Source organism: Haliotis rufescens, unplaced genomic scaffold (assembly GCF_023055435.1).
Source record: "Haliotis rufescens isolate VD_foot unplaced genomic scaffold, xgHalRufe1.0.p SCAF_10, whole genome shotgun sequence".
Taxonomy (NCBI): domain Eukaryota; kingdom Metazoa; phylum Mollusca; class Gastropoda; order Lepetellida; family Haliotidae; genus Haliotis; species Haliotis rufescens.
Genome location: NW_025963780.1, coordinates 7,647,144 through 7,662,115, shown reverse-complemented (window position 1 = coordinate 7,662,115; position 14,972 = coordinate 7,647,144). Strand labels below are relative to the sequence as shown.

Sequence of the window (14,972 nt, the reverse complement as noted above, 5' to 3'; positions counted from 1 at the left end):
GTGAGGTTAGCTGAAATGGGGTTTAACATCGCATCCAAGAGTATTGCACATAAAAAGCGATGTGCATGTACAGGTGTGCATGTGTGCACTAGTCCGAACAAATGCCATTTTTTTAGTGATAGATCAGGTAGCATGCTGCAGTTTAACATAAATACCCCACACAGACACAGTGTACTGACTCCAAGCTGACCAGTCCTTGTTTTCGCCCCTTAATGCCGAGCGTCAGACAGGGTAACAACAAGTACCATCTTTTAACGTATGACGCGGCCGGGGATCAAACCCCGGACCTTCCTCTCTCCAGGCGGATGCTCTACCACTAGACCACGGAGGCGGTCCTTTGAAACAAGGAACTATCCACAATATTCATTATCTGCAACTACCATCTTCGAACGTCTTTTGGTATGACGTGGACTGGGATCGGACCTTCTGCTTTCCAGGCAGACGCTCTACCACTAGACCATGGAGGTGGTCGTGGGAATATTGGATTGTAGGCACATTGGCAGGTAGGTACAGTAATACTAAACCTTGGTAGAAACAAGCATGTGGTGTTTCAGCTTCATCAGATCAGTGATTTCTGAGATGATGTTTAGACTGCGAAACAATGCATTTTGCGAGAATTTATGTGCATGGTCCAAAGGGTAACGCTCAAACGAAGGTCAAATTTTAAAATATCGCAAATAATGGAACATGCATTGAGTCCAAGAACTATCTATACATGTACCAAATTTCATTACATTTTGCACAAAAAAGGCTGAGAAATGGCCATAAGGAGGTTATTTCAAAATGGCAGCTGTGATTCAAACCTCTTGAACAAATTGGGGGGTCACCATTAACGTAAGAAGAAGTATGTGTAATTCCAGTTTCACTGGTCCAGTGGTTTCTGAGGGAAAAAATATTTACGACTGAAGATGGACGACACTTGACAGACCACGACAAAAGCTCACTTGACTTTCAGTCAGGTGGCAGGAAAAGATTCTTATTTTTCTGAACATAACTTTTAATGCTCGAGGATGCATGATTTTTATTGCCTAACATGGAATCAGAAGGAATGAAAACTGCATATGACACATGATTTATCTTATTAGAATAGACACATGATAGAACATATGCATGATAAGAAAACCAAAATATACCCAATGTAATGTGTGCCATGATCAGATAATCGGTTCAGTATTACAGTAATTAGGAAGCATAAACATTCTATACGTGTTATATACCCCATATTGACTGGGTGAAAGAAGGTTTTGGCCAGCTGTCAATCTGTTTCCTGTATATATGGCATTCTTTTTACTTCTAAGCATTGTCTGAACCCTCCAGTATACATTTTTTCAGGTAATGGTTATCATGGTTATGTCGTAAATGGACGACAAAAAATAAGAGTCAGATTTCAATATTTCACTTGCTGTTCACTGGTGGAAATTCAACAAGTCTCCAAGAAAGATGATAGGACAAAGAGGGCAATCAACCCTTCTTTCACCCCCTTTGGCTTATACTTTCAAATAAACCATCTCCACCCCGCATTATTACTGACATTAATAACTAGAACTTACCAAACTTAATGTAAGCATATGGCCTTAATGATGCCTCAACAGTCTTGTGTCTTTCATATGCCTGTATGAATTCCTTTTGTATTTCATCCAAAAATGAAAAGGCCAACACAACTGGGTAGGAAGATTCACAAAGCACAAGAAACGTCAAACCAACAGCACTTGTGAAACTGAAATTGACAAGGAAAACAATTCATTTGCTGTAGCATGATTAATATATTAAAATAATACTTCAATGACTTCATTTTAGTAAAATTTGAATACTTTTTACATTTTGTATACTTATCCTTGATTACTCCTTAATGCATTTACTGCTGTTTTTGACAGAAAGATGATGCTGTGCGAGGTCCAGCTGACATGAAAGTTGTTCAAACTAGATGGGTGAACGCACAGCGCCAACAGAAGTGATGACGTCATGTATCATTACAAAACTGCTAGATCGTAACATCTGAAGACATGGTGGGGAGGAAGCTCAGCGACGGGTTGGCCACTTTAGACGTAGTAATGAGGATAAGTATACAAATGTTAAAAATATTTAGATTTTACGAAATTTTAACTTATCCTGAATTACTCCTTAATACATCTGAACTGGATCCTCAAGAGACCTTTGTCAAAGAGTCCAGGGAAACCAGGAGATTATTCCTGCCAGAGTATGAAGAAAGTCCAGGAAGAACAGGAGTAGAAAATAGCTTACGTTAGAGTCTAAGACTTACCGAGCCAGTGCTTGCAGCATGGAAGCCTCCTTATCTGGGGTGAAAGCAGCATAGAGTCAGAAAGGCCTGCTCTGGATTGCTGGAGAAGTCAATGGTGTCTGGGGTTGGTGACCTGCTGGGCAACCACCAAAGGACCAAAGGACCAAAGCTGTGTTCGACATCTTCCAATGCCATGTCTCTCAGGTAGTGGCTGGCAAGGACTGTCGAATCTCCAGAGACATCCTTCCATGGTGGATCTGATGGAGCAAATGCTGTGGAGTCATCGTAGATGCGACCACCCAGAGCTTGTGTGGGTTGTTTGCCATAGGAGGATTCAGAATAGCAATCTCATAAGCCACGGGACTGCCAATACCGAGTTAAGGGCCACCAGGTAAGTGGTGATGGTACTGCCCTTGAGGTACAGAAGAAATTGCACAATGACTGGGGGAGAGATGCAGTAGCGGGGTTTTTGCAACGACTCTCAAAGGATCACCACTTGTCGTCGTAAATTCTCCTGATAGAAAGTCTGAGAGACAAATTTAGAGCTGTCACTGCTCTGGCCAGTTAACCCTTGGCACCTAAGGCCCTTTGCACATGTACCAGGTGTGAGATGAAAACCTGTCTGTATGGCCAACCTGGTAGTTTGAGGGGGGCGTCTGTCTTTGAGATCCACAAACCAGCCCCTCCGCTGGACACCAAGGCATGATCAAAGTCTGAGCGAGGCTCTTGGTTGCCCGGATCTTCTGCATCACCTTAGGAAGCAGTACTGGTGGCCCAAAAGCATACGCTCTTTGTCCTTCTCAAGTGATGCTGAATGCGTCTACCTCCCAAGCCTGCGGGTCTGTGATCGGGAGACATACGTTGAGATCTGGTAGTTCTGGCAAGTGGCGAAGAGGTCGATGTTGGGATGACCAGGGAGACACCAGGAACTGATGGATCGGACTGAGGCGTAGGCAACCTCTGCTCATTAAATCCTGGGATGACGCGAGCAATCCCATGATCACTTGTCACTGATCACTGACACAGTGTTATCAGTTGTAGAAGAGCGTGTAGTAGATTTGATTACTGGTAGGCTGTCTACGAGACTGTAAAGCTGAAAAATCTTCAGGAGGGTTTCTGATCATTTTGAGCCATGACAATACGTAGAAAGTTGTGTTCATCTGAAAACCAAAGCCAGATCCCATGCAGACTAAATAATGCCGAGGCATAGACGTAACGGTCGTGGGAAGTCGAAGCTGTATCCAGTAGACAAAGCTGATTATAAACATAAAAGTTTGGTCTGAAAGATCATAATGTACGAAGTAAGGCGATCATATCCATCGCCTGGGCGTTGTATAAACGCTCCCTTTCTTTATGAAGGTGATGATGAAGAGGGGACCGGGTGCCTCCTTACTCCCTGTGTTGTCATCGGAGGTTGTGGGAAGATTTATAACCTCGATATTTTCATTAGAGAAGGCTGAATATATAATACTTTGGTCTGAAAGATCATACAGTACAAAGTAAGGTGATCGTTCCAATTCCCTTGGTGCAATATAAGCGCTCCCGTCTTATATCAAGGGGACGCTGAAGGGTGGTGTCCCATTACTCTGCATGTAGGCATTGGAGATCTACTGAAGTAAGTGACTCGGGTCACATTGATATCAGCGACAGGCATCTGATCAAGGGATTGCAGCATAAAGTACAAGTAAGCATGCAAACCAATCTGCAGAAAAACACTGCATGGCTGGCATTAGGTCCGTTGACCTAATTCTGGTCAGACATGTTTACAGTCAGAGAGTTCTTGACACGTGACATTTAAATTACCCTGCACAGTAACCAAGAATCCCGCATTTAGCTGAAGATGAGGTTCAAGCTCCTATAATGTTCAGACTATGGCAGCTTAGCCAGGTAGAACAGGAGACGACCAGTACAATATACACAGATGATATATATACATACGGTATATATAGGAAGCAAACTAATTTTTACAACAGTGGTGAACAACAACAGACTTCCCAGGGACCGAGCATGTTCAAAGGAAGGCAAGAGCAAGTCTGCAGACACTTCTTCCCAGACCAATATTTATACTACCCTACATGTATACAAATTATATCATTGGTTTGGGTTAGTTTACCAATCACATTAAGGTTAGGTTGTGGGGACTAACCATATTAGGGATTAACATTTAAGGTTTTGAACTATTTGGAACTTTAAGATGTGTATCCTTTGACACTAACTAGGTGGTGGGTGACATCTCTTGTTTTAGGTGATTAGCCCTCGGTAATTAGGGCGCTGTCAAGACTCATAGAATATAGAGGTTTATTTGTTTGTTTGTTGTTTAACGCCGCACTCAGCAATATTCCAGCTATATGATGGCGGTCTGTCAATAATTGAGTCTGGACCAGACATCATGAGCCTTGATCCACACCATTTGGATACGATGACATGCATCAACCAAGTCAGCAGGACTGACCATCAGATCCCGTAAGTCACCTCTTACGACAAGCATAGTCGCCTTTTATGGCAAGCATGGGTTGCTGAAGGCCTATTCTACCCCAAATCTTCACAGGTAGAATATAGAGGTAATCAAGTGGTGTCAACAATGTTATTTTAGGATATTATTCTTATAGTTGGATTATAGGGTCTAAGGTTTGTTTATATTGATATAAAGACACCACAAATTAAGTCATAGCTTAATATTGCTTTTAGATTAAACATTGTTTCAATATAGATAACTATTGAATGTTTTGGGTCATGTGACAATGTATTTATGGTTTGATATTTAGGATATTGCAAAGCAATTTTTTTATAATACTTTATTTATAAATGTATATTTATCATGTATAATGTATGAAACTTCCAGTTTCTAACGGTTATGTTAGTTTAAATCATTAAGCATTATTACTAAACTCATGTTCATATTCAATGCCCATGATATCACCCTCCAGTCTGAAAAGTTACATGATATGGAATTAAATTGATAGATGTACAATCATTGAAAAGTTAACATTAAATATACTTGTAAATATGGGTACAGTTGATAAAGGTTATTTGATGGCATGCAGCATAGCATGATTTTGAGTCCACAAACCGAGTCTTGAAAAGAAGTCACAAATGCAGGCCGACATTCTTGGAATGGATTCAGGCTGATTTCCAAGGGAATGAAGTCCGTCTTGAGATTTTCTTGTACATTCCACTGAAGGTCTGTCTGGAGTGTGCATCCCTCTTGTTGGCGTGAAGTGTTTGTTGTTGTGGGAGACTTAGGAGTTTGCTGTTGACTAATAGGAATTTTTCCTTTCCTACCCTTCTTTGCACCCTTGTTATTGTTATTACCTGTGTAGTAAGGTCAGGTGGTGATGGTGATTTATGTTTTCTGTTCTTACCCTTCTTCTCACCTGTTGTAAGGTTTGGTGGGGATGGTGATGAAGGGGCACTTGGAGGGGGACCTGTCTGAAGGTCAGGATCCTCATCAATTTCTTCAGGATAAATGTCATGATCATTACTGATGAGAGGATCATGGGGATAGACTGGACGATCAGCAGGGTCAACATACTGTTTCTGCGAGATTGCGCGAAAACTCAACGGTGATTTGTCAAATTGTACCATGCGAAAAAAGTATCCCAAAAATACACAAAAGTGCTATTGGGAGAACATGGATATACAGCCGATTGCTATTTCCTGCTTACTTTATGAGACAATACACACCGTAATCTTTATCCCTGCACATAAAACAATGCCTAGCGTAAATAGAAGTACAATCGAAATGGTAAATCATCAAGGCTAGTGATGTTTTATCGCAAATTTCTCATTTTCACTGACAAAGTTTGTTGGTTTGTTTGTTGGCGTTATTCATTCACCAGAATCTATACTATGTAGTTTACCTACAGAAAAAGAGTTCGATGAAAGTGTAACCCCTACATAAACTGACCCCTTTCTACAGCAGGTTTTTCTGGTCCTACAAAATTTGGCTTATCTATGGTCATATATGGTAGATGAATTTGGGGCCATTCTATAAGCCATCATGATATATGGGAGGGACTTGGGCCAGTTGGTCTGGGACTCGTCACAGTAGGGCTTGCATTGCCTGGCTGAATATGAATCCATCCTCTCAACGCAGCTATTTGACTGAGGATAATATGGAGATGTGTGGACCTGCTTGATTCTGAATATTTCACAAATGGCATCAAGTAGCCAATTTACAGCTCCAAAACTCAACCGATTGAATGAATTAAAAATGGCTAATTAGAACAAAAATATGCATGATATTTACAATAACTAGCAGCCACCATCAAGGGCAATATAATAATGCAATGGCAAAAATAAAAGGTAAGACATGAAGTCATAAACCATAGGAATGACATAAATCACAAGTACAATGTCAAATTGAACAAAAAGCAAAAGGATGCCAGTAGATTCTGGAGCTTTATTTCCATACAAAACTTGTCAGTGTGGGTAACAAGCAGTAATGTGAAGATATGTGACGTCATCACTTCTGTGACGTATACTTAAATGCCTTAAAGGGGAAGTGTACACGCAAAAATTACTTTCTTTCTTTTTCTAAACAAAACGCAATTTTAGAATTAGTTAGTATCTGTGTTTGAAAATATACACTCATTTTTTTCACAGTGAAAGTAGGAAGCTCACAATAGTGTGAAAATGATATGCCGTTATGAGGCCTTCGTTTTTCGAGCTAAACAGGCCTGAGTTATCTCCCTTAGATTATGACGTAATTGGTGCCAATTCAACTGGGTCCCTGTCTATTCTGAACGCAAAAGATATCAAGTACAGGTTTTCGGTAAAACAACATGGCCTACGACACACTCCGGCGCAGTGATGACTCAGCATAACACTATGCTGGCTGGCATCTGAGACGCTAGAATCACACACCTGTACCTACACCACGTGAAGCGGCTCTAACAAAGCATGATGACGTCATAATGTTTATCAATTGGCACCAATGACGTCATATTGCAAGGGGCATAAGCCATGGTGTTTTTGTTATGGAAATAGAACACTTGGTAAATGTGAAAAATATAAATCGTTTTAATGCAAAACATATGTTGATTAATTGTGATATTTTTATATTTTTGTCTATGACACTTCTAGGTTAACACTTTTATTGTGGAAAAAGTACAAGAAAATTAGGTTCATTTCCGTGTGAACTTGCCCTTTAAGGAGTAAAGCAGGATAAGTTAAAAATGATTATAATTGTAATGAAAACTAAAATTACACATCTGTAGCAAATAGCCTTGAAAGACTGTGATACTGATAATACTTCAATCAAATCACAAAAGATTTACTTTGCTTTTCAGTATCGGTCGGAGGTATTGTATTACTCAGGTACAAGGTGTCTAATCATATATCATGTTAAAGATTCTAATAAATTCTGTATTCGCTGTATTTAGCGCCCTGCTCCACTTCGACCTTTTGACCTGGTTATAGACCAATAAGTAAGTAATCCTTATAAGTGCCCCATACTAAGCACCGAAATTTACATGATAGTCCATATTTTTTTGTGAATAATTAAATTTGTTTGCAGTCAACGCAGCAGCTTAGAAAGCTGCCTATGACTGCCTGGTATTTTGTATATTGAAATAGTCTCACTGATATTTCAAATAAGTTTGTTCTCCACCGCTCCATCTCTGACAACATACTTGTCAATTTTCTAAGTGCCCTAGATGCTTATTATGGCAAATACAGTAGTTCTTTATACGTCCACAGAATGATGATAATTTAACCTATGCTTTGAAGAGCAAACCAGAGCCAGAATAAACTTTGTAAATTGCTACAAAACCCCATTTTGAATAGTGTGGTTTAAATCTTTAAAAGAAAACAAAATATTTAGAAACACATTCTTAATCTCCTGAAGCTGTGATGGAGTGAAAGATGCCATACATGATGATACAGAGAGTAAACTCCAGTTATGGTTAAAATACAATAATAAGGCCAGATAAGAAAAGAACAAAAATGTTTCTCATGGCGGTTTTCAAACTATTTCTAATTTAATTTAAATGTTGTTCTAATCCACACACCTCAATGTCTGAATCCAGTGCAAAGATGAAACTTAATTTCTAACCAGCGCTTTAAGATCAAAAAAATAAATTAGGGGTGGAGGCAATTTTGGGGGCAGACAGGTCAAGTTAAACAAGAATATTATTTCAATAAATGATTTGAGTTAGGTATGACATTTACTGAAAATAGACATAACAGAGGGGTAAAATGAAATCTCAAAGCAATGCACTCAAAAATATGATTGATGACTAACCTCATTTTTGTTTTGTAATAATTATTTTACTTCATAATTTACACACATGAAAATGCATATCAGTGCACTGGAGTTAGTGTATGCTTTCCTACTTCACCATTCAACGTTTGCGCCTAGGATTTAACATAAATTCACCCTTAGTCTCATGTCCGAACCTACTGATTATTTCAAAACTCAACCCCAGTTTTCAGTATATCATTCTGCAATGATGGTTTGAGAAATGGGCCAAGGTCCCTAAAATAACATACTTTGATGTTTAGGTTAAATGGAGCACCTTTAGAATACAGTACCACAACTTCTCGTGAGGACGATCTCTGCCGTAGGTCACGCCTCATAGACAAGCAGCCAGTTTCTGAAAAAATCCGTCGACGTGAACTCACGACATTCGGATTGTTAGACTGACAGCTAAGCGACTGAGCTACATCCACACTGTGAAACTAAGTGCAAATTTACCTGGTCATGCCTACGACGTTACGGAACTGATCGGATAAAGTCGAATAGGTGACGGACACTTACGAAGGTTACGGGTAGGCATGGTGTCTCGTGACTTTAGTCTACGGACACTTACGAATGATCCCAATGCCATTTGGCACACTCATCCCATTCCGCAATCTACAAGATATTGAGTGGTGAGAAATGAGCCAATATGGCGCGAACTGAAAACAGTTCCAGGCGTCAGACGTCGGACGTTGAACTCGCAAGTACGCATGAATGACATGGTATTTAATAATTCGTTGGGTGGATTTTGTGACAGAAAAGTGTGGTAGGGAACACTGTAAAGATGATGTGGATAATATTAAGGAACAAGGGAGGCATGAGCATGGTTAGTGATGACACAACGGTGAGTTCGCTGTTGAATCAGTACTGAAAAAATGTAATCCGGTAAAAGTTGCTTGTGTGAATGAACCAGGACAATTTCCAGTAGGCAAAATATCCGACACAAAACCATTTCATCCTTTTTACTCGACGCTTTTGTGGGAAGAATATGAGGAGCCGCTATAGAATCTAGAAGCCACTAAACGGGTACCTAACCCTAATGATCGTAAAGGGTTGATTGATCGTAAAGGGGATCCAAGGGCTAAGGATAGAGTTCAGGGTAACCTACCCTAACATTGGCGACATTTGGATGTGTTCAGTGCCAATATAATATCCCTAATAAACTGCATTCTTGTGCATATTAATGAAAATTAATGAACAAAAAAAATAATATAAGTATATTATCTCCCATTTGTAACCATTTAACCACTTGAATTACGAGAAAAACTAAATATAAAAAATATATAAAAAATAAAAGGACTTTCGTAAACTAGCGCTTGCTATAAAATGCACCGCTGCAGGCTATATTTTGTAAACAAATATTCAAAACTCTCAACGCCGCTGGGCGTATTCAATGACATTGCGTGTAAGGATGATGGATCACTGGGAGGAGCTTGTGCACACTCCATGACCCTTGATGTCACAGGGCATTGTTTCGCTGGTGTGACTTGCAACAAAATACTACAAATTATGTCATAGGGTATTGTCACACGTTTGAAAAGTTTGTGTTACTGTATTCTAAAGTTAGGCCAATGTTACTTGACTGGCATGAATGAAACATGACCATGGCCATATCTCTCAAAGAATGTTTTATTTTGACTTTGCATTCTACTTGTGAAATTGTGTTATTCCTTTGGACCCCAGGATACAATTATAAGGAGCCAGAAGTCTTCTTAAAGGGGCACTATGTTCCACAGACTTGAGACAATTTCAGTCAAGTCAAGGTCTATACTTTGTAATTAGTGACTTGCGTTATTCTCAGATGTTGTCTCTTTGTATTTAGGGGAATGATCAGATTGATAAATGCATCATAAAATTTAAGTTCATAGTCAAAGAATGTCGGTTTAGAATTCATCAAACTTGGTATGACTGCCAAATTGCCAGAGCCTGGTTTCCCCTTTAAATTAAAAAAACCCCAAACACCACAACTTTTGGGCCTGACAAAATGGAACAGCATAAGGTGTCCTGTAAATGTCATATAAAGAAGGAAACTTACTGTATGGAGTATGAATTTGGTGTACATGAACATCTGTCGGGGAATTTGGAAAGTTTCTTAGTAATAAATTTCAAATCTTTGTACGCCAACTGATAGTCTTCACTTTGGTCCTTGCTACTAATATCAGTTGTGCCACACAAAGGCAACCCGTCGCTGGTTTTCGTTATCATTGAAAACCCAATCATAACTAGAGGCTATTTGACTTTCACTGACATGCCAAGTAATGTCACCGACATTTACGGTTTTCTCGACCGGCGCCAGAGAATGATCTACATTTCGCTGTTTGGTCGTTTTCATTAACTTTTCACCTATCAACATAAAGGTTTAGTTAAAACACTTTTGCGTTTCCCTCGATAATAACTACAAGCATATTTCAGTTCAATACGTTCGTGATGAAACAATATACTGTCACCACGTTGCATATGACAAATAATAACCAATAATAACAGGAAGAAGGTAAATGAAAACCTTCGGATGGAAGAGTTACTTCCTGTTACATATACTACATTCCTTTAACTAATGCGATAAGTTTCAAGGATGACAATATGAAGTTGATTGTTTTATTATTGAAATCAGATAAACTAAGTTCATATTAGTGTAATGCTATCATGGTTACATTTTTTGTTTGCTAGTTACAAATGATTGTTATTACGATTATGGTTTGTTGTAAACGTGTTTAATCATGTGGATGAGTTGAAAGCATAAATATGGACTGGCTCCTTGGCAACCGCGGAACTAAATCCTGCGATTAATACGCTGTTTTTATAAATTCATTTTGTATTTCGCGTTTTCTTTGCTGGTATTTTGAATGCATATATCATTAGTCAGTGCCATAATATCCACTCGAAATTATATAGGTGAAGGTTTTGGACGTTATGAGTGGTGGCCTATATTTTGGTTCTCATTAATGTAGTTCCACTGTAAACAACATGGCTACCGGATGGCATCTCAATAACATCTAGCTTGAGTGTGCAGTTGTAATCTTGAACATGAATGGATAACACAATTTGACGACTGTCATATTTCTCTCAAGCATAATGCCTACCCTAGGTGCAGTTGTCAGAGCAGGCTCAAGGCCTGTCTCAGTTCAAATGAGTCCTAGAGATGAATCTGGGATGAGTCCGGATTTATTATTGAACACAGTGCGACTTGTAGAGCCAAGAAAGAAGATGGATATCCCAAATCATCTACTGGAGACGAGTAAGTGTTGATTGTTATAGGACATGTATCATATACATATGGTTATCATGTTGTAAAAGGTGTTCTGTTTTAAAATCTGGATCTGTTGAACCGTGCTGTCCCCACCATGAAAAGTGTATATATTGCAACTTTGCATTTCAAACAGTCAGTGAAATTGTTTGTCTATCAAAAGAATTGTTTGCAAGTCCAGATCAATGATATTTTTTACTTGGTCATTGACATATCTTCAAATGGTGAGGGTAAAAGCAATTTGGTAGTTATCTTCACATACTGTGATTTCGGACCTGGTGCACCTTGAGAATATGAAAGTAAGTGAAAATACCTAGTCATGCCTATGCCATTACGGAACTGAACAAAAAGGGTTCAAAAGGTGACAAACACTTACAAAGGTTACAGGTAGCTATGGTGTCTCATGACTTTAGTCAACGGACACTTATGAGTGATCCTGATGTCATTTGGTACATTCATCCTATTCTGTAATCTACATTCATCTTATATTCTGTAATCTACAAGATACTGAGTGGTGAGTGGTGAGGCATGAGGCGATATGGTGCGACTGACAACAGCTCCAGATGTCAGATGTTGAACTCGCGGGTACTCATGAATGACATGGTGTTTAAGTATTCTTCAGGCAATTTTTGTGACAAAAAATTGTGGTAGCTGTAAGGATAATGTGGATCATAGTGAGAAACGAAGGAGGATCCATGGGCTAAGGATAGAGTTCAGGGTAATTAACCTAACCTAACAACGGGTACATTTGGATGTGTTCAGCGCCAATATAATACACCTTAAAAGCTGCATTCCTGTACATAATCATGAAAATTAATGAATCTAAACAATAATACATATATATTACCAGGGGTAGTTCCCATTTTTGATAATTTTAGCCACTTGAATTAAGAAAAAAAAATCAGCTATATTAAGTAAACTTATATTCCAAAACTCCAAATATCGCTGGGCTTATTCTCTGACATTACATGGAGAAATAACAGATTACTGAGAGGAGCTTATGCACACACGATGACCCCCGACGTCACAAGGCATTGTTTTGCCGGTGTTAATGGCAAGAAAATACTAATAATTATGTCATAGGGTATTGTGAGGTGTTTGAAAAGTTTGTGGTACTGTATTCTAAAGGTAGGCCAACATTTATTTCTGTAAACACTCGGATGGTCAAATGATCATATCTTTTTCATTTTATAGTGATAATGCTATCAGGCACCATCTTGTTACAGTCACATGATTTTGACCTCTTCCATTACAGTCAGGTAGTAGTATAGGTAATGATGGTTCTGCCGCAACTCCACTGGAGCTGGATTTATTTACCAATACTGCTACTACAGATGGAATTTTTTATGCCAAAATGACTATGCGATTCAATGATAGTCATGAGATTAAGTTAAATTGGCTCTAGCTCACCAATACCTGGGGCCAATCATTGCTTCTATTAGTATAAAAATGATGATGCGATTCAACGATAGTCGTATTAAAAGAAACATCAATATTAATTAATAATGGATAAAATTTGCTATAGCCCACGAGGATATTGGAAAGGTGTAGGAGCAATAAAAAAATTAGCCACTGCGGCTAAGGTATCTAAAGATGTGGCCAAGGATTGGTTAAAGAAACAAGCGATGTGGCATATATATTTACCGGCACCGCGTTATATACCGAGGAAGAAGTTTGATATTTTTACAACGAATGAAGTTCATCAGGCTGACCTCTTGTTTCTTCCCCACGATAAGGTAAAACGCAAAATGTATAAATACGCTTTAACAGTAGTGGATGTGGCTAGTCGATACAAAGAGGCTGAGCCATTAACCTCGAAAGAATCAACAGAGGTAGCTAATGCGCTGAGTCGTATATATAAACGCGGGCCACTAAAATGGCCTAAGCTATTTCAAGTAGATCCCGGTCGCGAGTTTATTGAATTGATAACAAAACTGTTAACAAAGCATGATGTCGAAATCAGGCGTGGTGAAAGAGAGGCCCACCGCAGTCAAGCTATCGTCGAAAGATTTAACAGGACATTAGCGGAACGTTTGTTTGGCTATCAGTATGGAATCGAAATGAAATCCATGCGATTGAGATCAACCGAATGGGTGACACGATTATCAGCTGTTGTATCAGCGCTGAATAATGAAGTAACGAGATTAATAGGAAAGAAACCATCTGATGCTATTAAAATGAAATCCGTGACTTCCGAATCTTCAGCACCGAGGAGAGGCAAAGAACGAAAACTTCCGGATAGAGTAAGGGTAAGATATTTATACCAGGCAGGTGAACTCGAAGGAGGCCTACGTCGCGCAACCGATCCCATATGGTCCCTTAAGACGTATAACATTAGTCGATTGGTTACGAAAGAAGGAGAGCCTATTCTTTATTATCTTCAAGATGGACCGGGTAGGGCATTTGTACGAGAAGAGTTGTTCATAGTTCCCAACGGTACGGTATTACCACCATAACCATAAGCATAGGTAGTTACACCATCCTTTTCAATCCATCTCTTTGTATCTAAGGGGGATAATGATGTCTTGTTCATTCTTAATCCATATATCCTATGATTGTAACTTCTTAAAGAGTTCATCTTGTGTTTGAACGTTCTACCGTTGAATAATGATTCTTTATACTGTTCGTGTTTGATATGCTTTTTTACAACATACTTCTTAACGCCCTTAGCTTTTCTTATCTCTCCATTATCAGACTTTTTTATAGAATACATCTTAGGTCTTAATCCCACATACTCCGCTATAGGGGTCCCAGCACATTCATCCTTCATCTTACCTGATACATTTTTATTTACAACGCTGTGCAGTGGATTATCTTTTGGGTAATCGCTCGTGTCGTACATATCTATTTTTTCTGCCATATCTTTATACACATCCTCGGTTTGTATTTCCATCAACAAAGAATCTGTGTCGGTATATAACACCTTGCATCTAACGCCGTATTGCTTCTTAAGTTCGTTGTAATAAAAGTCATACATTAAGTGTTTTGACAAGTCGAGAATACTCATACCGACGTACACCGGTCTGTTGAATTTTATATTACTCTTCTGCATATGCAACGCGGCTAAGTCGTTATCGAATATCTTGCTTCTGTTAAAAGCCGGACTGGCTATAAGTTTCCTGAGTCTTTCTTCCTCATTAGATCTGACTAATTTAACATCAACACGCTTCCTTAGATTCTCCATAGTTTTACCAAATACTGAGTTATTCATGAGCTTATATAGATTTTTTTCGAAATCGCTGGTAGCT

General features: G+C 39.0%; 2 protein-coding genes across 4 annotated transcripts in view; one reads left to right on the top strand and one right to left on the bottom strand.

The window, feature by feature from the left end:
* LOC124118004 (vesicle-trafficking protein SEC22a-like) overlaps positions 1-10,990 on the bottom strand; it is a 42,510-nt gene extending 31,520 nt beyond the window's left edge. The window contains exons 1-2 of the mRNA XM_046480038.2: positions 10,516-10,990; positions 1,551-1,717 (exon numbers count right to left, since the gene is read on the bottom strand). Coding sequence (XP_046335994.2) covers positions 1,551-1,717; positions 10,516-10,700 — 352 coding nt within the window. The 5' untranslated portion in view covers positions 10,701-10,990. The remainder of the gene's footprint in view (positions 1-1,550; positions 1,718-10,515) is intronic.
* A 271-nt stretch (positions 10,991-11,261) lies between these two features.
* The window catches only part of LOC124118005 (cilia- and flagella-associated protein 221-like), a 244,435-nt gene continuing 240,724 nt past the window's right edge, over positions 11,262-14,972 (top strand). The window contains exon 1 of one of the 3 annotated variants that reach the window (XM_046480041.2): positions 11,262-11,715. In XM_046480041.2, coding sequence (XP_046335997.1) covers positions 11,553-11,715 — 163 coding nt within the window. In that variant the 5' untranslated portion in view covers positions 11,262-11,552. The remainder of the gene's footprint in view (positions 11,716-14,972) is intronic. The other 2 variants (XM_046480039.2, XM_046480040.2) reach the window with 2 other exon arrangements.